The 22,651-nt window shown below is 39.6% G+C and overlaps 2 protein-coding genes across 11 annotated transcripts in view; one reads left to right on the top strand and one right to left on the bottom strand.

Annotated features, from left to right (window-relative positions):
* LOC108039647 (collagen alpha-1(XVIII) chain) overlaps window positions 1-22,651 on the bottom strand; it is a 67,716-nt gene that overhangs the window by 22,269 nt on the left and 22,796 nt on the right. For 8 of the 10 annotated variants that reach the window (XM_044458177.1, XM_044458182.1, XM_044458183.1 and 5 more), the window contains exon 5: window positions 80-175. In XM_044458177.1, coding sequence (XP_044314112.1) covers window positions 80-175 — 96 coding nt within the window. Of the gene's footprint in view, window positions 1-79; window positions 176-16,280; window positions 16,557-21,234; window positions 21,295-22,651 lie in introns of those variants that run through there. The other 2 variants (XM_044458186.1, XM_044458187.1) reach the window with 1 other exon arrangement.
* Window positions 7,958-9,267, top strand: LOC108045927. The gene is made up of 2 exons (XM_017125417.2): window positions 7,958-8,494; window positions 8,647-9,267. Exons 1-2 carry the CDS (start codon window positions 8,249-8,251, stop codon window positions 9,109-9,111), a joined length of 711 nt encoding a protein of 236 aa, XP_016980906.2. The 5' UTR covers window positions 7,958-8,248; the 3' UTR covers window positions 9,112-9,267.

Raw genomic sequence — 22,651 nt, 5'->3', positions numbered from 1 at the left:
GGCAATTCATTAATTAATTTAAATGCCAACCATTGCCGCGCTGTCTGTTGGTTTATTTTCCTCGCCGATGATGACTTACCGCCGTGGTGGGAGCGACCGTCGCCTTTGGGGGCGGCATGCATGTGACGTTTATGGCATCGGGATTGCCATACACATTGATTTTTTCTAAATAGCCCTGCGTTAAATATTAACATTTGTGTTAGCAGGGAATATAAATACGTACAATGTAATGCGAGGGGGATAATTTTCGAAACGCAGCCTGCACAATGAATGCCCACCGGTCTATACATAATAAATCAATCAATTTGTATATACCATATATGCATAGATAAAGTATATCCAGGACTAGACCCATCCGTAATTGCCGCAAATCGAAATTTATTATTGATGTTAATTTGCAACAGTGACTGCTGTACGGACAACTAATGTGCCGTGGTTTCGGATTTAGAATTACAATTAAGCATGCATATTTCACATTAGCCCAGAAGGGGCCTGGATAAATGCCCACTTGCAAGCTGGCAGTCGAACTGCTAACCGCAGATCCTAACTACGGACTGTGGGAATGGGCCTATGAAGACAATGAGCCACAAACAATGCGCCCAGGTCCTGAGTCCTGTGCCAGCTTCTGTTTCTGGCCGCAGACCCACTTCCCCAGGAATAGAGACACAAATGCTCAATGCACATTTGCCCATAAACTCAGCCCCTGCAAATAAAAATGGCAGCAAACACTCAGGGCCAGGACTCCGGAATGCAGGACTCAGGGACTCAGGACCAAGCCGGGGATCCCAAGACTAAGCCATCGTAATAGCAGCCGGTTATTGTAGTTGTTGCTGCTGGTGCTACTGCTCCTGCTCCTGCCACTGAGTCCTGTGAATGATAGTAATGGCCGAAGAGCTTTTATGCTACCAGCTCAGTTAAAAAAGTTTTGTCTGAGACGCTAACTCGTTGAGTTTCGGGTTAAAAGCGTGCTGGCAAGCCTTACAATGGCTTAATATCCGCAGAGTCTGTGGCAGACTCACTTTGGCTTTTGGACCCCGGGTTTATGGCGAAAGAAACTAAATATATAGTTTGCCCGAATCGTAATAGCGGAAATATACTACAAAAATAGTACTAATGCTGAGTGAATTCTAGTTCCCTAAGCGAGGTTTGTTAAAAGGTTTCCCAATTAAATTTCTTCTTATTTGTATGCCTTAATTGTAAGAATTGAAATATTAAATATGGTCTTAGAAATATATAAAGCAATTGTAAATTGAACAAAGATTTTTATTAAGTTGCAAAATAATTGAATTCGTACGTCTGATAATAAAATTTTTTTTATAATTCTATTAAAAATAAAAACATCTTAAAATTTTATTTGTAATTAAATAATTTTGGTTATAATCATATTATTTAATTAGTTAATTTCTATAAGAAAAAAGTAATTCTTAGCCAAACAATATCATATGATTTAAACAATCCCCTGCAAATTCTCGAACTCCTGTAATACCTTCATTTCCTGCGCATAAACGTCGCCAAACTTTGGTCAATGACAAAGCGAGGGATTCGGCTAGGATATACATAGATGGGAACCGAGGGGATGATAGTGGGCTGTAACACACACGTGGCCCATCAATAGACATTGAAGTGAGCATTGTTCGCCATGTAGCTTGTTGCTGTTGTGCCATTGAGTGCGGATATTAAAGTTTTCGCTTTGTTTCTGGCTTTGCTTTGTTTTGGTCTGGTTTGGTTTGGTTCAAGACAACTATGCGCTAAACAAATGGCAAGCCGGCGAAAATCACTGGTCGGAGAGCCGAAGCATGAAAGCAATGTCCGTGTTTGTGTCCGGGTCCGTGTCCGTGTCCGTGTCCGTGTCCGCGTCCGTACTCCTGTCCGTCCTCCTGTCCGCCATTCCGTCCGTGGTCGCGTCCGTGTGGCCCAGTTTCCATTGGAGCACGTGCTCCTTAGTAATATGTGTGTGCAACAAAATTAGCGGCAAGGAAATTCACTTGAAACGGAAATTAAGCCGCAGGAAGTGGCATTTTTGGGCGTGAGTCGACGTCGCCATTTTGAATGTTTTCACTGCCGCTGGCTTTGCTCTCATTATTACCTGCATTTTTGGCTAAGTAAATTGACAACCGTAACCATTGTGCACTTGCGGAATAATGGAAAAGAAAATGTCCTTTCTGTATCTCGCATTTCTAAGGAGGAAACTAAAGTCCCTTTTTAAGGCTATCCCATTTTTCGTCAGAATAATAATTACTGTCGGTATATTATTACATGTACATTTGCTTAGCCAAGTATAAGCTTTCCAAATTATCCCTTATTTCAATGCGGATCTGGAAAAGAAAAACTATCTGGGCATCGCAAAAAGGGCTTAGCCTCGACATCACCGAGAACCTTTTCGACCGCTCCTTAAGTACGACAGAAATTCAGGACGATGAACTGATAAGGGGACATCAAAGCCGGTCGCCTCTGCAATATTGTGCACGACAACGAGCAGTTGCAAGGGCAACTGTCCAACGAAAAGGCGTAAGTAAATAAGAATACGGAAAAAAAAATTCAATAGCAATCGGAATAAAAAACATTTGATATATCAATATGAAGTTGTTTCAATATGCTTTGTCACATAAGTTTTTTAAGCCAAAGTGAGTTCCAAAAATGAACTCTGACTGTCTTACTAAATCATGAAATTCAAAAACCAAGAAATCAACATTTTCGGCTAGATCTTACATTTATTAGTAAGTACGTTTACACTAATTTTTGCATTTTAAAATCTTGTTGTTTGTTACAAAAGAGCTATTAAAACTATTCTACTGTTTATACATATATATATACAGCATTTAATCTAAATGATTTTTTTCATTTGAATATCCAAATTTAATTTAGGTAAGCTTTTTTCTCAGTGCAGACAGGGATTTGAGAGGCGGACGACAACAGCTTTTGTGACAGAGGGTCAAGCGCAGACAAAGGCCGTTTTAAATAACGAAAAGCTGGCCGCAGGCAAAAGAAACATTTTCGGTGCTGCTGGATCCTGCTGGAATATGATTTTAAGGTGAGCATTTAGTTAAAATAGTGTCAGCAGGATGAGGAGAGGGATGGGGATGGCGATGAGGATGAGGATGAGGAGGGGGATGTCAGGACGGCAGACGCAGGACGTCTCAGCAGCGGCAGCTCGGTCAAGTGGCGCAGAGTGCTCCGAGTGCCATGAGCAATTAACTGGGCTGAAAGTGCATGTGCACATGTGTGCTTCTGCTTCTGCTTGTGCATTTGTTGTTTGTTCTGTGCCGCACATAATTAAGGCCAGAAATGAACTGAAATGCGAAAGAAGCGGAGCAAGGACACAACATGCCGGCAAGGAGAGCGAGCAGAAGGATAATATTTGCGCAGTGGCAACGAGGCATTCATTGCCTAGCAATGAGTCCTTTCCTCCTGACGAGGGTTCGTCCTGCGTATTGAAAATAAAGCAAATAATACGCAAATCGTTGACCCTTTTCCATTCGCCATTCGCCGGAAAACCAGAAAGGTAAACCGGCCCTTTGTCCGTGCTCCTCAAAAATGCCAGACACGTTTCACTTGCGAGTTGCGAGTTACAGGACAAGAAAAAGGACTCACGAAAAGTCCTACCCACAGATCCTGCCCATTCTCCGCTGCGGCTATCTGGCAATTTGTCAAAAATGTGTCAATAATAGAGATCGATTGGGGGCTCTTAAAAATTAACCGAAAATGGATTCGATTCGAATGTGTTTGCAAGTCGAACGAAATCCATTGCCAGGCAATAACTCTTGAATTGTCTCAATCAGAAAGGAACTTTTTCAATCGATGTTTATAGAAACTATAAAATGTTATTTGTGTTTATTTACTAAACAAGATTTATTTATTTAAGTCGCTGGCATTGAGAGATTTACTACACATTGTTTGACAAATGTTGGCACTTGTGTATTTCAAATCAATACTATTTCATGCTTTGGGTCTTTTTATTTATATTAAATTTCTATATTTTACTGACCACTACTTAGGAAAAAAGGTCATGCTTTTAGAAATCACATTTATATTTGGAAAGATTTATAATCCGATTTTTAAATTAATTTAATAGTTTTCTTCAACTTGTTAAAAGTGAGTCAAAGTTTTAGCGAAGGTCATAACTCGTGGTAGCTTTACATGTGGGGTATTATACACACGTACCCTGGCCTGAATTATAAACAATAAAACTTAAAGCCTACTTTGAACTGTGCTCCCAATGCCACTGAAAGTTTGGTCCTGATGCCACTTACCTCACAACATTACTCTGGTTGTAAGAGTTAAATTCTTAATTAAGCACAAATATTTAATAAGTGAAATTTACGGCATGCAGCGGCATCAAAACAAAGGAAAGCTTTAGGCATCAAGATTACCATAAACTTGTTTCCGCTGACGCTGCTCATGTACTTATAAATTTTACTTCTGAAATGTAGTTAGAGGTATATGGACTGTATGATTTACCTTGTATTTATTGTCTCTACTACGAAAAGAAGCCCTTAAGTTTTATATTAACTTTAAATAAAAACGAAATGGAAATTCCTACACAATGTATGGTTTTATGATAAATATATTTAGAATTTGTGTGGATTTGGTTTGTAAAGTTTTTAAGAAAACAATTACGAATTTAAAGTTGGATTATTTAACTGTGTGGTTAGCCTTTATAGCTTTTAAACTATATAATTTATATGATTTTGATCTGAATCAAAAAAATAGTTATGCATTTCAATAACAATTGGATTCGTTGATGTTATTATTTATTTGTTTATAATTCAAATATGGCAATAAAAATGGATAAAATGTAAAATAGAAATTCCGCCCAATGTTCATGTCCTATGTCCTATGTATAAGGTATTAACAATTTCGCTTGATTCCTTTTAGCTTTTTAATTTTTCGCAGTTCCCTTTACCTCTTATATAATGAGAATGGCAGCCAGAACAACAGCGGAAGTGGATGTATATATTTTCGCCTGGCGCCGGAACAGTTGGAGGTTCCTAATTCGCGTGTGCTTGTGTTTTTGCGAGGGTATCTGCATTTGTGAGCAGTGCCGAGTCCTGAGAATCCTGAGAATCCTGCACTCGCACCACCCAAAAAAGTTATGCTCAAGTTAATAGATAATTAACCATGCAAATTGCCGCGCAACAGTTTACAGATACGGGTCTCATCCTCGTCCTCATCATCACTGGCATCGTCATCGTCATCGCCATCGTCGTTTTCATCGTAATTTTCATTTCCATTTTCATCGTCACCAGGTTCAGTGTCACGGGGCTACATGCGTAAGCACTTTGACTGCGGCGACTACCTGAGCCACTTCCACCAAACTGCCAGGTGTCTGTGCGCTCTCGAGTACAAAAGAATTAACTCTAATTACTTTGTAATGTTGATTAAGCCTGTTAGAGCGCATTAAATATGTAAGCGACGTTTTGACATTTTCAGCATATTTGCCACCGGCTTTTTGCGGGCCCAAAACTATATGAGTTATGCGCATTTGCCACTTGACTACCGAAAATATAATTTAGCAAACTGGAATTTGGCTTCAATTAGCTAACCGCAAAAATGTGCAAACAATTGGGCTTCAATTCGTTTCAAGGTATTTCAATAGCCACGCGAATGGAAATGGGAATTGAAGAATTGAAAATGGGAAATGGGAATACCGAAAATGCTAAAATTTAAATTCAACTTTATAGCCGCCAAACGACAGGCGGCCGACAGTCGACAGTCGACAGCCGACAACAAACAAATGCCAACTCGGAGAACTCGGCTCTCGACCTGGCCAAGGTACCATTACCCGGGTCATAGCATAGTTTCTAAATCACTTTCTGACAGCCGTTTCGGCCCCTTAGTAAAAAGAAAAAAAAACAAAAAAAGAAAACACACCGGAGCAACGAGGATAACAATCGCAACGTCAAAAAGTTGCGCACTTTTTGTAATTTTATTTTATTTCCGTTTAAATGCGTGCCGCCCACTTTTCACTTTTGGGATGAGCTGGGTTGAGGTTTGGTGCGATTTTAAGGCTAAATTATAGCAACATAAATTTTTACGGCCCTCCTTCAAAAGGCGGATTGCTTGGCAAACCAAAAATAAGACTGGGTTCAGGTGCAAGACTTAATTCTCTTTACTCTGCACTTGACTCCAGAGCTCTTTTTTTGACACTCGGCGGCCGTTTCACATTTTATTTGATGCCCATTTTCATTTTTTTCTCCGGTTCTTGTTTTGCATATAATCAGAATAAATTACTTTGCACATTTTGCGGCACATAAATTATTTAAGACATAGTCGCATCAAAGCGCAGAGAGTACATAATACAAAACTCGGATACGGATCCTCAGACACATACGCAATTTTATGGTCGCAGCTCCAAAAAATATCAGTTTTTGAGTGCTCTTAAGCACCAAATAATAATGGCTTTGTCGCAATTCAAAAAGTTTTCAGCATACTAAACTATATCAAATAATGGGTTCAGTAATCTATACAAAGCGAATTGGTGTTTTATAAATACCTGTTATTAAAAGTAATTTTCAACAAACGCATAAAAAAAATCTATTCATCTCTCAGGAATAAAGAGTTTTTTTATTTCCAGGAAATGTGAGTAAAATGAAGTATTGCAATTTAGGTTATTAGACCTCTTAAAATCATTTGTTTTTATGACTCGCCTCAACCACCAAGTAATAATAGTTTTAATGCAATTAAAAAACTTTTCAAGTTAACTAAGGAGATAATACTTAAATTATAAAACTGTTATTAGTTTTGTTATTATTAGTTATTATTTTTTTAAACTCACAAAGCAAAAGAGTATAGAATTTTAATAACCATTTAATAAAATTCATATTTATGATAAATCTAATATTAATTTTAACTTTCAATTAATTTAGAACGGAATAAAATCAATACAAGTTGGTGGGATTTTTGTTAATTTTTTAGTACATATTTTTGTATTTTAAATGAATACAGCTTGCAGTGTCCGTGTGCAGCAAGCAGAAGTGACTATCTAAATGGTGGCAGAGAAACAGAAATGGAAACACAAGCTAAATCTGAAGAGGAGCGGGGGAAATGGAAATGGGACTGAAAAATTGGGGAGTGGCGGAGCAAGGGGATCGGGATCTCCGTCAGGGGACCGAAAAACAATGAGACGGCAAATGCCAACCGCATAGTGACAGATTTTTTTAATTTTGCTAAAAACCTACGACTAATTCTCAAACGAGCTGACACAAATCTCGCAAAGTTTTTGCGCCAACGTTTTTGCAAAAGCGTCTGTCTCCCCCGGTCTCCTTCAGTCACTTTGTCCTTCTGCCTCTGCGACTGTCACAGTGCCTATCTGCCAGTCTGTTTATCCTGGGGAGTACGAGGCATATATACAAATATATACAAGTGGATACATATGTACCAACTGCAGCGGAAAATCAGAGTAGAGAAGCTTCTGGGTTTTGAGCAAGTGCAGAAAGGATTTTAAACTAAATTGCTCAATCTAAATATAATAAAAAGAAAGAGAACATAAATTTAGACATATTTCCAAAAAGTAATTACTAATTAATTTGCTTCAAAAGATAAAGTAATTTGCTTCTTTGCACAGACCCAAACCAAACAAAACTTAAACTATGCCGAAACTTTTAACTAAATAAATGTATTAAAATATTTTTTTCTTCTTATTTATTTAGGATTTTGTGGCACTTTTCTGGTCAATGAATTTATTACGATATTTACACCTCTATATTTATGCTTTTGTGGCCCCAAGTCAGAATACGAAAGCTCAAGGGTCACAATTGCATTTTATTGTTGGTCAAAAGTGCCGGCTAAAATTAGTTTAAAACGAGAAAAGCTCACAAAAACACAGAACGAAAAAATACCATTGCGCATAAACAAACATGTTATGTGTATGTTTAAGATTTGTCAGTGTTTATGTGCCTTCGTGTATGTCTATGTTTGTGTGTTGATTTAGACAGTTTTATAAACCCAAAGCAAACAGACTGTGACAACGTTGCGTATACGCAGCGTAAACCGTTCTCCTGAGGCAGCTGCAACTACAGCAAAATATTCACCACTCGAAATATATTTCCAAGCGGATGTCCAAAACCTAAGCCCAGAAAACAGGAAGGATGGGAAAATTCTGGGGGTCATACATATTCCGAGTTTTACTTCAAAACTAAAGTTAAAATGGTGCAATAGAAAACCCTTCATAGAAAACTCTTCTCTGCTCGAGCTATCCCCTTACAACTTCAATAGACTAACTTACAGCTTATTATTATTTATTTTCAACATGCAGTCCGCCAAAATCCTAAATAAACTGCTTAAGGAAGCCCCCAAAAATACCAAAGGTAGTAAAGAAATCGCCGAGCTACAAAATCTAATTGTTGAAGTAATGAAGCCGCGATTGGACAAACTTGAAGAAATCTTGAGTTTTCGCATCGTGCCTGCCATCAGAGATGATTTCCAGGATGAAGAAGAGGACTGGTGGCCAGATTATGAACTGTACTCCGATTCCCATGCTATCACCGATATGAACGTGAGTTGTAATTTATAACAATAGAAACAAATAATATTTAATATTTAAATGATAAAAAAATATTGTGATGTGATCATTATTAAACAATGTAACTTAATATTTATAGGACCATTTCATATTTATTTTTAAGACTGTTTTTTCTCTCATTAAAGGGTCTTCTAGTCTGCATCCAGGTGGCTTTAAAGGGCATGCCTGATGATCTAAAAGCCATTGGCGAAAAGTTCGATTTTGCCTATTTAGCTGCAAAGCCAACAACTATTCAGAATAAAACCAAGAAGTACCTTTTGGTGGACGAACTAATAGAGGACATGGAGGACTTTGTCACGCACTTCAGTCGCCTGTGCACCAAGATTCTCGACGATCGCAGGAATCTCCATGATCTGGCCTCCATAACCATGGATACCGGCGATAGAATCAAGCTGAAGATCTTCGACGAACAAACTTTTGTGCAACTGCAATCGCGAATTGCCAGTTTGGAAAACTACATCAGGGATTTCTGTGCCCTTTTCGAGGCCCATGTGGAGTGCAAAGAGGAGGCCAGGGATGGAACCCTCTCTAAGTTTGCCAAACCCCAGGGACCGCTTTCGGCAGGAGCCGTCAAGGAGGCCCGGACTTAAGCCAGATCGATCAGGAAGTCATCTCGTGCTTTATTCCCAAGGCATGGCTTCCAACGCGTCCATTGTACAATACCCACACTAGCAGATACAGTTACATGACTCCGGCTTGGGCGGTAATAAAGAGTTCGCCTCCAGTGTATTGGAGTATCTGGGAAAGCTTTTTATGCTTCAAAGTCAATATAGTAGTGTGCCATGCACAGAGCGCACAGTTTTAAAACGGTAAGTATGCCTTTCAGTTACGTGGTCGTGTGTGGTGACACACTTGCCCCCTCCATCCCCATCCACATCAACATCCACATACACCCACCAAACATCCCAACAACCCCCCAAGCCACCCACCAACCACCCACCAACGGCCCCTTGTCAATGGGCTGTTAGTTGCTCCGAGCACAGACGCCATTCAAGCGGAAATGCAGCACCGAAAGCCGGTTGCGGACCACACTGAGAAAAAATCGTTCTTAATTTATAAATAAAATTGTAGTTTTAAGTTCCATTGTATTGCCTTTTAAGGGTGTGTGTAGTTAATAAGTCTATTCATAATGTCCTTTCATCTTACATACTTTACTCATTTAATATGCCTACATATCCTTGTTTTCAACTAAAATTTCAATTTGTTCAAATTACAAATTAAAAATAATATAAATAATAATATAAATAAGGATAAAAGTTACATTGGATTTTTCGTATACACAAATTCTGCAGAGATTCAGGGACGATCTTGCCTTAATAATAATATTTGTTTAAACGGATTTCGAAGATGGGATTTTAAGGACCAGATAAAAGTAATTTTATTTTAAAATGATACCAAAGAAGAACTTCGAGGCCTTTGTTATACATTTTCGATGCCAAGATCTTGAGCTGAATCGGGTTTTTTTTCTCTGTGGCCTCTGTGAACGGGCACACGGCAACGAAAAAAGAGCCAGAACCAGAGCCAGAGGCAGAAACCTCCATGTGAAGTGTGTCATCAGTTTAAGGTTTTTGTGGGCAGCACTCACACACAGGCGGCAATCCACTCTGCCCCATACACACACACACACACACACAGATACACACACACACAGGCTCAGAGGGCCGGAGACAGCGATACGGATACGGAGGAGCTCCACTCACGAGACCGAGCAGCCCGTATTTTCATAATAAACAAATGGGTTGTATGGTTGGTTGGCTTAACTTTCGGGTTGCCAGCAAGTCGCAGATAGCAGATAGCATATAGCGACAGCCACCGCTCCGTATTTGTTAGCGCAAATCAGTGCTATTTATATTGCGGCGGAGGAAAGGTATATCCTGGCATATCCCCCACCATATCTGGATGCCCGACCCCCGGTGCTATCGCGTTGCGTGGCGCTTGTCAACACGCTTGCCAACTGCAGCTCGGCTGCGAGGACTGCATCCAATTTGCCGCAGAAGCATCCACGCACTCCGAAAAAAAAGACAGACAAAGAAGTTGACTATTTGCATAACTTATTTCAAGAACGGTAACATTTGTCTTCAAAAGACAATTCCTTAAGACTGTAACACTAGATACTACAGAAACATTAATAAAATTCATGATGGCGTTTTTATACCCTTGCAGAGTATTCTACAAGGCTTCTGCACTTCTAAGCCCATAACTTTTCTTACAGACATCCAATTTCAAATTAGCATACCTCTAAATGATTGTGGTTTAATTCTCAAAAAATTTGTATCATTATCTTGGTTTGTTTTTTTGTGTCGATTTTTCGTTATTTTTATGAGCTAATCTCTTTCCAAATTATCGAAAATTGTCTTTACCGAAAAGTGACCAAAAACCTGCACCATGAGCCCATAACTTTTCGCACAGACATCCGATTTCAAAGTGGCATACCTCAAAATGATTGTGATTTGACCCTCTACAAATCTGAATCTCTATTTTAGTTTGAATTGTTGGGTAGATTTTTCGTAATTTTTATGATGTTACCCCTTTCCAAATTTTTGAAAAATGGATTTGCAGAAAAGTGGCCCATAACCTGCACTTCTAAGCCCATAACTTTTCTTACAAACATCATATTTTAAAGTGGCATACCTCTAAATGATTGTGTTTTGATTCTCTAAAAAACTGTATACTCATCTTGGTTTGTATTTTTTTTGTCGATTTTTTGTCATTTTTGTAAACTTGAACTTTTAAATTTTAAAATCGATTTTTGTTACTCAAAGAAACCTCTCTTTTTTAAAGAATAGGGTAGATATTTAATACCAATTATTTTTTAAAAATCATGACTTTATTCATTATCTAAGAGATACCTCACAGTTGCAATCTAAGGGGCAACTTCTGCTGCAGGTTGTCAATGCAACAAGTTCCAAAGGCAAAACTTTGTTGCCGCCTATCGCAGCGTCAAGACCGCAGGAGTCGGGCCAAAGTTGCGCTATCTATGGCATCGAAATTGAACTACCACCGTCCTCGAACTTCTGCCGCAGCACAATAATAAATTTATTACGGACGTTTGGCGGGGTGTGTCGACGTCATCGTCATCGTCTTCAACATCCAACTTGCAAGTTTCTTCTGCGATTCTACGACTCCTTGGGTGCGTGCAACTTCCATTTGCCTTCCATTTGCCTGCTAACCCGTAGTTATAGTGGCATGCTGCGCTTTAATAAAATATTATCATAAACGTAACGGAAGCTAGTTTTTCATATGCTTATTCCCAGACCGTGGAAGGAGCTTCCACAAATATCCGTGTGTTGGCTCCGGCAGTTTCCTTTCCCATTGCAGGATAGCAACGGGAGTAATATGTTTTCATAAATCAAATGTACGGAGCGTTGCTCAATATTTAATGTTTTGCCTTTCGGAATTTATATACATCAGGAATGTGGGGATTAGATTTGAAATGTTCTAAAGCAAAGCTTCAGAGCACGACACTCATGAATATACAAATCGTTTCTTTTATTCCAGGAAAAGCTTTGAGCTAGTAGGAATTACGTTTAAGCCACATGCTTTGGATTTTCAGGTATTTAAAATAGTAGGAAAATATTTAATAACTGCCTTTTAAAAAATTGAAACCATGAAATTTAATTCCAAAATAAATAAACTGAAATAAGGTTTATGTGCTAGGAAATACGGATTCGTTTCCCAACATTTTCCCTTGGCATTTTTTGTTTCTGTGTTAGCCGGAAACTTTTCTTCTGTTTCTGAGGCACTCGGATATTTTCATTATTTATTGCCAGCAACGAATGCACATACACGTATGTTTGTCTAGGTAAATCTAGGGGAATGCTTTTCCGGTAGTTTTTTATTGCTCAATCGAGACGGGGATAGTGGGTGTGGTGTGAGTTAATGCTAATGGTTGGCTACTTTCTTTCCATTCCGCAAAAATGTCGATGGGTTGTTATTCCTTGGCTCTGACTACGAATGTGAATGCCTTTTTTATGCCTTTAAGGGATACCACATAATATATCTGCTTTATTAATTGGAATTGCGCAGCAAGCAAATGGAAATCGAGGAATAAAACTGTAACACAATGCTTGACAGCCCATAAATGTCCAACAACTTTCGATGAATCGTATGGCTAAATGCATTAACTATAATTGGCTTTCGCCTAATTTCGCTTTTGGGTAATTAGAACACTAATGAAACCTAATAGACCTTGCTCGTAAGCCACATATCTAAGCCCCGGGAGTTCGGGGAATCAGTCAATAAGCCAACTGCCGCTGGCAGTGGATAACCACCTCGTATTAGGCAAGGACAAATTGCCTGTCAATCTACGTGTAATTTTTATAAATTTTCCAATTGTGCTGCAGCCACTTTTTCCTTTTGTTCCTTACCCATTTTCCCCTTTCTTTTCCCCGTCTCAACTTGGGATCGTAATTAACAGCGCCAAGGAAACTAGGAAAATAGCGACAACAACCACGTTGGGCCGAGCTCGTGTAATGTAAGCCACTGCTAATGAACCCATCGCCTTTTGGTAGTGGGTGGTTTTTAGTGGGAGGGAGTGGGTGGTAAGAGGTGGGTGGTAGATTGTAGGTGGTAGCTGACAGGTTAGACAGCCCATGCAGAAATGGCTTTATTAACAGCCTGGCTTCACCCCAAAACTCACGCTCTCATTTTTGGATTTTTATTGCTAAACTTTGTTTCTTTGGTTGTTGGGCTCGTTTTACTTTTCGCGCTCACCACCTATATTTGGTAATGCACTGCGAGAAAATCTTTTTAATATAATTTGTATATTATATTTCAATTTATAAAAAATTTAATCTATTAATATCATATTTTTTTGATATTAAACCATTAACTTTCATACTTGTGGTAGTTTCTTCTTTCATAATTGGGGCAGTGTATTGCATTGAGATTAATATCTTTGTTAATACAAATAAAGTATGATAAAATATCATTCCTAACACAATAACAACGGTGTCTACAAAAATATACACCTAAAATCAATTAAAATAAGTTTAAATCTAAAACTTGATTGCAATTTCTTTTACTGTTATTGATAACTACTTTTGTTTTGTCTATGGAGATGGAAATAAATGGAAAAATAGAGTCAGCGACCATGTTTCCATATCGAAGCCAGCCCGTTAACGCTTGTCGACATTCACTTCGCCCGTTCTCATGCGACACTTTGAATGTTTTAAATGGTTTTTTATTGCCTCGCCCCTCGCCATTTTCCCGCATTTCCTCGCGTCCTCGCCGGTATCCTTGTTTTCGCCCTCGTCCTGCTTGCGCTGCTGCATAAAATTAGTTTAATCACTGTTTTTTCAGAGTCCAAAGGGGGGAAATGGCAGGTGAGAGTGCCAGCCAAACCCATAAGTAAGCGTAAATAATGTCAAAGCAGTGCAACTATAGGGAAGGACATCGCCTGTCCCGGCCACGCCCCCCGCCTCCTCGGCATCCTGCTGGTGTCAATAGAAACATTAACTGAGCGTGCTGACAAAATTAGCACAACAATTATGCAGGTATTAGTCGAAGTTTGCTCGTATTGTGGCTCTGTATTGGCTGGTCCTTTGGGGAAGGCCTTTCGAGGTGGAAACAATGGAGGAGAACGCTTGACAGCAAGGTAAAGTTCTATCAACATGGGAATAGGGTCCCATTGCTCTTTTCCAGTGCCTTTTTAAGGTTTTATCATTTGCTTAAATTATGCAGAGCTTGTACAATGTTGGCGGAAAATAAACGATTCGTTTATGGCCCAAAAAATATACCCTATTTGTTTATTTAATTCTTAAAATCAAAATTCAATTATAATAATTGAATTTTTTTTATAAAATAAGAGACTTGAATAGTTTTAATCTTCGTTATCTAGTTTATAGTTTGATTAAATTTATATATATTCTTAACCACTCAATAAGTCGAGCAGGATTCTTAGTCAAACCAACATTTTGTTCAATAACTTGCCTGTTTTGCATGTTAAAGAAAGTACAAAATACATATAAGAACAAACCAAACTAATCAAGTGCAATTCAACATTGAACACAGTGAACTTAACTGAGTTAAAGTATGTTTTCTCATATTATATTTTCTAATCACTATTAAATTATTTCCCCTTTGATGTCATTAGATAATCGTATTGTGTGAAAATTCAAAATATTTTGTGGTAAATCAGTTAGTTCATGTTTTCATCAAATTAATTTTATATAAATAATTCTAACAATGGTTGGCATATCACAATTTAACTTCCAAGCAAGGGAAATTATGGTTTGGTTGTGCAAATACTTGCGCAATACTTTTCAGAATAACAATTTAAGAAAAACAAGCAAAATCCATTAAAGGGCCATGTTAAAAACACTTTGATGAAATATCATTAAGCATTCTAAGCCGCAATCAACCCATCCACGAAATGGATTCCGCAAAACATTCGCAAAAACTCCCATTGCGTATACGCCGTGTGGACAATAACAAAACCAACTGAACTTAAACCCAGCTCGTTACACAAAACACAAGAAGAAGTGCTGGACAGGTGAGCATACCCGTGTCAGGTTTATCAATTTATCTTGTGACCGAGCGTCGGCAGCAAAATGCTTATAATGTGTTCTAATAATTGCAATGGCTTTTTATTTGTACGCTCCGCAACAACAACGCCAGTCTTTCACCTGGGGCAGAAAGTGGTAGCAATGGGGGGCAGGTGTGCTCGACCAGAGCGAAATGTGCTGTTGTCATGAAACATTTGTCACAATAAACTTTATTTGTTTTCGTGCACTGCAGGTATACGTGCACGGCAAATAATAGTATGACAGTGTAATTACAAGTTTCAGTTCTTCATCTCAAGTTACATTTTAAATTTATTTTACAAGAAAAAAAATGTTTTGGATTATAAAAATATATAGATTAGCATATAATTCATTTGTTAGATTAATGATTATCTACGAAATTATCATAATACTTTCATTGGATTTTAAAAAATTATTGGAATTATAAAAATTGTTTATTAAAAAAGGGTAAAAATGTCTACGAAATCATTAAAGCGTATTTCTAAAGGGTTAGTAAGTTTTACAGATTGTTTTTAGATTTAATATATTATTTTACGGCTTTCCTTACTGACAACCCGATGTTTTTTTAAAAAAAAAAAGGGATATTCCAATTCTTAGATAACAATTTGAACTCTAGGGATTTCTGCGATCAAAAATATTTATTTTGATTATTTTAAAATCACAAAACGGGACTTTGGTTTTGATTTACAAAACGTATTTTCCGTGTATATCCTCGCATGGTTTATTTGCTCTGCGCTCGCCGTGGCTGCGCCGATGTTTGCCAGTGTGTGTTTAAAAGTTTCCCTAACTTGTTGTGGGTGCTGGCTGTTAGTTCTCGGTGTGCTTGCTGTGTGCGTGCTGGAAGCGCATAAGCCGCGATATAGCTGTAGCCAAAGCCCCCTCCCCTCCCCACCCCTCCCCGCCTGACCAGAGACCCTCGTCCTGGTCACTACAGGAGCAATCCCAGTCCAGGAGCTCACAGCGGTGACATTTGTTTGCATTTAAAGGGGCAGGATGTCAAGCATTTAGCATTTAGCATTACACATTACACATTACACAGTTCGTAATGTTTAGATGCTTGACGAGCCTGGTAAAATGGTTGTGGAATACAAAAAAAAGGCCAAATTGTACGCCAGACACGTGTTGATTATGATTATAATTAATTGGCTAGTTCTTTTTAATTAGTCTGAAATGCCTTTCAGTTAAAACGCAACCCAAAACTTGTTGCGGCCGAGTGTTGAGGTTTTGTTAGTTACCTGAATCCTAGCTGCCACCCGTTCGCCGTTGTAGCGGTTGGGATTGAACCATCCCTTTGTGGAGCCCGTTACGAGGACGATGCCGAGCAGGAAGAAGAGAATCAGCGCGGTAATCACGAGCTTGGCACGCGTCGAAATAACCATTGCCATTTTGTACGATATTTACACGTCCCGATGCGACACCGATTCGATATACAACACTTAAAGCACTACGAAATCAAATGCAAACGAAACGAAACGAACAACGGGCGAACAACCGGCGACGAATCGAATTGCCTGAAAGAAAATGCATAAATTGGAATATTAATTAGCAGTGGGTGGATATATTGCTTTGGCACCCGCCACACAAATGGTTTGGATTTCGCTGCTGGTTCGATTTCGGTTCAATTTCGGTTTTTGACAGTGATGGGAAGGTTTCTCTTGTAAAACCACCTTTTCAACAACATTTTTTGCAAACTAACCACAAAAATACGCCATGAGTAGGAAGTGCCATTCAAATATTTGTTAGAAGAAAGCTAGTGTTATTTAAGACAGCTTTATACTAAGTACCTATCTAAGTATCTAGGTACTATTAGAATCTTGCCATCTCTGGTTATTGAGATGTCGGCAAGTGTATTTGACCCGCTTGGACTTTGGCTTAAGGATATTGCTGGCTCTGATGCTGATGCCTAATGGCTTTTGTGGCCAAGTCTTAACCTTGTAAACCACCTCCACCCGCCAACATCTCGGCCGGAATAAAGGAAAGAAGGTGCTTTTCCCTACCACAAAGCGTTTTTGTACACATGCCACAAGCAGTCGCACATGTATGTTTGGGAAGGAACTTACACTCACACGCACACCCACACGCACACTCACACTCACACGCCCCTTAACAGGCACTCGACCAAGGACCCCCGACCCTCAACCTCACGCTCACTTCCTGTAAACGCTACAAATGTAATACGTTTTATTTAATTCTGCTTCCCGTATTTTTTTCCTTACACCCGTCGCTTGTCAGCATTTTCTCACTGATTTGCGGCGCCAAGGGTGGCGGCTTAAAAATATGGCTTAAGGCATGGCAAAGCCATGTTGACACCCTCTAATTTTATGGCGTTACTCCACCAATTAATAATAAAATTAATAAAATATTTTTACAAGTATACAATAATTGATTTCTTGACCATAGGTTTTATATAGATCTTTTATTTTTTTGGCCACCTAAATTATCTCTAAGGTTACAGCCCAAAAACAAAATCCCAAAAGTCAGGGGTAGCACTTGAAGTAAACTTTTCGAAAAGTTAAGCTGCCAAGAAGTTTATTTGGAAAAAATATTGAATTATAGCAACGTCAAAGGCAAGGAATGAAGGCAGTTCAGAAAATTGGTCACATGTTCGCAAGATGTCTTGCTGCAAGTTTTTTTGCCTCTTTCCTCTTTTTTTTTTGGCAACCGCATAAAGGCATAAGCCGAATGTTTTGCAGCGGGTTATGAGGGTGTCCTTGAGCGAGTGCACCCCCGAAAAATGAAAGTAAAATGAAAATAAAATAAAAATAAAAAGCCAGCAGTAACTTTGCCAACCTACATAATTGCGGCAAAAGTTGGGCCAACATACACACACACAGATACAAACACAGATACACTCGCAGAACAACAACAACTTATTACGAGGCTAAGAGTTGGCTCAGAAAAGTATGCTACAGCCAGCGCATAATTACGATAATCGTGTCAGTCTAGAGCCACCAGCAGCGTCCATGCTCTCACCTTAAGTCTTTAACACCAGGGCCACGCCCCCACCTCCGCAGCCAACACGCCCCCAGCCACCAACGCCCACCTTTTGGGCCTTCTTCGCCTCTTTTCTATTTTTTTTTTGTATTTTGGGGTAAAGCCAAACAGTTATTGAGTCAACGAGTCGGCGGCGGCGGCGGCGTAACACAAACTTTTGTGCTCGCCCAAAAAGTGGAAGCCGAAAAGAAACTTTTTTATGCCAAGTCAAGCGACTGGGCCCACACCTCCTAACTTGCCGTTCTTCACGAAGCATTAAAATTCTGCGACTGCAGGCACACACCCACCCACACACACACACACACACAGCCCAGTTTCAGCTTAAAGTTTGACGCGGTTCAAGTTTTCTAATGAAATTACCTTCTGCGCAGTCCTCAGCCTTACTTTTAATGAAAAGGGGCAAGCTTGTGCTGCTGTCTCACGAAGCAAGAAAAAAAAAACTGAGGAAGGGCGATAAGAAGGAAATTTCATATCTTTTACCAAATTAAGTACACAAAAATGAGTAACGACTTTTGAAGTTGTCATGGTAGCCGGTAGCCAGAAAGTTAAATCCAGTGAAAGGGGCAAAAAGTAAAGTTACAAAGGGCAATAGTTGGGCCGGGAAAACCTTTTTGGACATTAGCGCCTAATGAAGATAATGGGGCGACATATTTAAAAAGGGTTCTTCCTCCCAAAAAAAAAGCACCCAAATGCAAAGCTTTGTGCTAAGTCATCTCGTAGGTAAATGTGTGCGTGTGAGTTTTGGGTTGTGAGTTTCCTACGTCGCTTTTCCGTTTGACATGTAATTTTTAATAAGCACCGTTTTCCGCACAAATTTCCCTTTTTCTGTGGGTCTGTCTTTGTCTGCAGTTATCTGTGACAAGGTCGGCGGTGGAGTGGGGGAATGTGTCACACATGTATCCTTAATACGAAGGCGGAACAAAACAAACCGTCAGTGCAAGAAATGTCTAATGTCTAACCTCAGGCTTCTGTGACTTTTGTGAGCGTTTGATCGATAAGCAAAACTGGCCTGACAGCTCCTCCCGGTCTTTTGAAAACCCCAAGATATCCCCACACACACACAGCACACACACACACACACCCACACACCACACCACACAACATATATGGGTTGCACAGATTATGGGAACGGGGACGCGTGTTCCCAATGATTAAAACGCGCACATGAAGTCCCGGCTTAATTAATAACAACCCAAATAATCGGGCTGGAATGTGGGGCGGTGCTATCAGCTCGTATAATTAAAGTCAAAAATTTGCATAATTTATGTTTATTGGTGACGCCCCATTGGTTGGGATAGCTTTCCGCCCTTCGCCATCGGGGGCAGTCATAAAATTACAAAATAATCATAGTTTGTCGTTACTCTCCGTAATCTTATGTCATCGAAGACATTTCCGTTGGGTTCGCATTTTTGTAAGGGTTTTATGTGGCAGCCAGAAATCAGCAGCCCCACAATGTCCATAAAATAGGCAACGAATATGTACGACTTTAACGACCTGCAGCTATAGACGTAATAAAAAACCCATTTATGGACATAAATACAAAAGGTATGTGTACATGTGTTCTTGCCGAGGGGTTCAAATGCAGTCACGGCCGTTCTTCAAGCAGAAATAAATTCGGTAAAATGAGTATTGAAAAGCAGATCTATCGGAAATTAATGGTCGAGAAATCAAAGCCACTGCTCTGGATGTCAATTATTTATTTGAAATTTCCAATTGACATATGTCGCTCTGTTAGAGGCCACCATTAGAAAGAATTGTCCAGCCATAGAAGTATTTATGTGGAATTTAAGGGTTTGGGTAAAATAAAATTTAATTTAAATTTTTTAAAGAAGCTTTTTGAAAATTTTACCCTAACATTTTAAGACATAAAATCTTATATCTCAATAAACTAAGAAAATACAACAAGAAAATAAATGAAATCATTTCGAAAATACAACAACTTATGCTTTGTTTTGAAATTTGCAAGTGTAAGCAGTATGAGATTATAAATAAAAGATTTCCAATAAAAACAGCAAACCAATTATTTGTTAAACCATGCTCCTTTGTATACTTTTCAACATGTAGCATATTGCCCAACTATAAACTAACAAAACAACGTCAACTGGTCAATTTCAAATATGTTGGGCATTGAATGGCCAGGACCTGAGTGTTTAGTAGAAAACTAATTTCCAACACAATTGAGTGGCAGTGGGGGAGTGGATTTCACCAAATATGTAAATAAACATTTCAAATTGAATTTCGAAAATTGTGTCAGCATAAATGGGTCCTAATATTGCATTATGATGATAAATTGATAAATTTACAAATCAAAATTACATATTACTGAGAGCGAGGCTGAGTGACGATGCAAGTCAACGTTGCAAACAACAGCAAAACAATCAGGCTGTGATATTTAAATGCATATTAGCAGCAAACACACACAAACACACATACAGGCTGTACAGGAGGTACATGAATATTTATGATCACTTAGGCCAAGAAGTGCAGAGCAAAGTTTGTTTTGTAATTGAAATTTTCCTGTGCCTCTTGTGCAATTAAATGCAGGCCAAATGGCCGGAGACTTTAAAGTTGAAGCTCTCCCAAAATAGTATTGCCATTCATGTAGTCTCTAGAAGGCTTAACTTTCACTTTATGGCTCGACGAGAGCCTTTTGTGTGATCCAAGCCGATGCCCATTAAAATCCGAGCCTCGGCTGCCTTCGTTTTTATTTAATAAATAAAACGTATTTTCCTTTTGCCTTTCGGCCATATGCGAAGAACGCGCCGCGCAGAAGGCAAAGACAAAAGGCGGGCGGGTAGCCCACAATATTATAAATGTATACATATACATATTACGCATACGCCCCAGTGCTGCTTTAATATGCATATGCAGGAGCATTGGGTGGGAAGTGGGAAAATGGGAACTGAGAACGGAAAGCGGGGGAAATGGAAAATGGGATGCGGGAGGAGCCAACTCTGTCAGTGGTTAGTGACGCGTCGGGGCAAAAACTGTTTTCGCTGGCACTTTAATGAGTTTGCCATTGATTTAGGCGTGCCAGGCAATCCATGAGGCCCTATATCCTGGCAGGACTTTGGGTTTTGACCCGGCCTAGCTTGTCATAATTTATGCGCCAACCATGTTCAATTTGATGGGCGAAATTCCAGACCATTTGTGTGTGCGAGGGGCCTATATTTCTGGCCAGCTGGCCATATTTACCTTTAAGCCGAACGCACTCGCACTCGAACCTCACTTTTCACGTTAAATTATTGGACACGGGATCTGTATTTATGCACGCGAGCGCGAAATATATATTCAATATGTTGACAAAAATCACAGATAATTTAATTGCAAATACTTTGCTTTATTTATAGGTATGAGTTTTGCTTTAAAATTTATTGTAATTGTGAATTATGTACGCTTCTTTTTTCCAGGCTCATTTGTAATTACAAATGACAGCCATGTTATGTGGGTTTTTTTTTTCTGCGATATTATATTTTATTGTTAAATTGCTGTTCGGTATGTTTCTTAGCTTTGACGTCGTGCTGTGCAATTAATTTACTTTTTCACACCACACTGCACTCTGGCATTGTGCAATTGATTGATTTCCATTCGAACAAGCTCGCTGAGTGGAGTTTTTTTTAGGTGGGGGTCGGACAGTGTTTGGGTTTAGTTTCGTTTTTCCTCCACTTCTTGAACTTTTACAACCGGCAGACGCAACGCGAAAACAACAACGACCACGACGACGACGACGATATAACAATTGCAACAAACAGAACAAGGGTAAAAGTAATTGCAGTTTTGATATCTGGCGTATATCCTTTGCAGTTGATAAGTCTGGCACAGGGATTGTTTTTTTTTCACGATATGTTCTTGGCTCTGGTGATATGATCGATTGCTAGGATTATGCTTGGGAACACACTTCAATGGCAGTTTAGACTTTAGATTTCAGTCAGGAGTTCAGCGGTCGTATTTTCAAACGCTTGCGCGGCCTCTCCTTCATCTTTGGTCGCATAATTGAATTTTAATTGACTCGATTCCGGGCTGGTCGGTTCACTTAGGCGAGCATATTTCATTTGGCCATATAAATCACTTTCATTTTTTGCGGCTAAGCCAGCACAAGGGCCTTGTTTGCAGTTGTTTTTGGGGCTATGGTATCTACAGGAGTAGTAGCAGTAGTACCAGCTGCCACCGCACTCACGACGTCCGGAAAACAGGACGAAGACGAGCAGGACGAAGACGCAGACGAAGACGAAGACGAGGACGAGTACCGACCGCACGGCAGCAATGAAAAGCTCATCTTAGACCCGGCCGCGTGGCCATCTGAACTGCTGGGAAACGCGAACGCAACTGAAAAGGTAAACGCACTCGCAGCCCAAGGAGGCCCATCAAATCACAGCAATCTGTTCGGGCCACAGACAACACATTGGGTCTCGTGCCAGCCACGAGTGCACTCGGTTGCTGAATAAGGGCGAGTGCTGAATACCCATTTCCCAAAGAGCGACTCGAGTGAGTCACCGGCCCACGGGGGGTATACGCAACGTTTCGAGTCCGACTCAAGCCCACATGGCGTATACGCAAGGAGGAATATACTCTGAAGTTCTCAGCTCAACGCTTGAGTGGATTTTGTTGAGTG

Source organism: Drosophila rhopaloa, unplaced genomic scaffold, assembly GCF_018152115.1.
Source record: "Drosophila rhopaloa isolate 14029-0021.01 unplaced genomic scaffold, ASM1815211v1 contig_163, whole genome shotgun sequence".
Classification (NCBI taxonomy): domain Eukaryota; kingdom Metazoa; phylum Arthropoda; class Insecta; order Diptera; family Drosophilidae; genus Drosophila; species Drosophila rhopaloa.
This window is presented reverse-complemented; position numbering and strand designations above follow the sequence as displayed.

Excerpts from the sequence above, each read along its gene's own strand:
- LOC108045927 (XM_017125417.2), top strand. The coding sequence starts at position 8,249 with ATGCAGTCCGCCAAAATCCTAAATAAACTGCTTAAGGAAGCCCCCAAA. Across the intron at positions 8,495-8,646 it reads ATGCTATCACCGATATGAAC|GGTCTTCTAGTCTGCATCCA; the intron begins GTGAGTTGTAAT and ends CTCTCATTAAAG.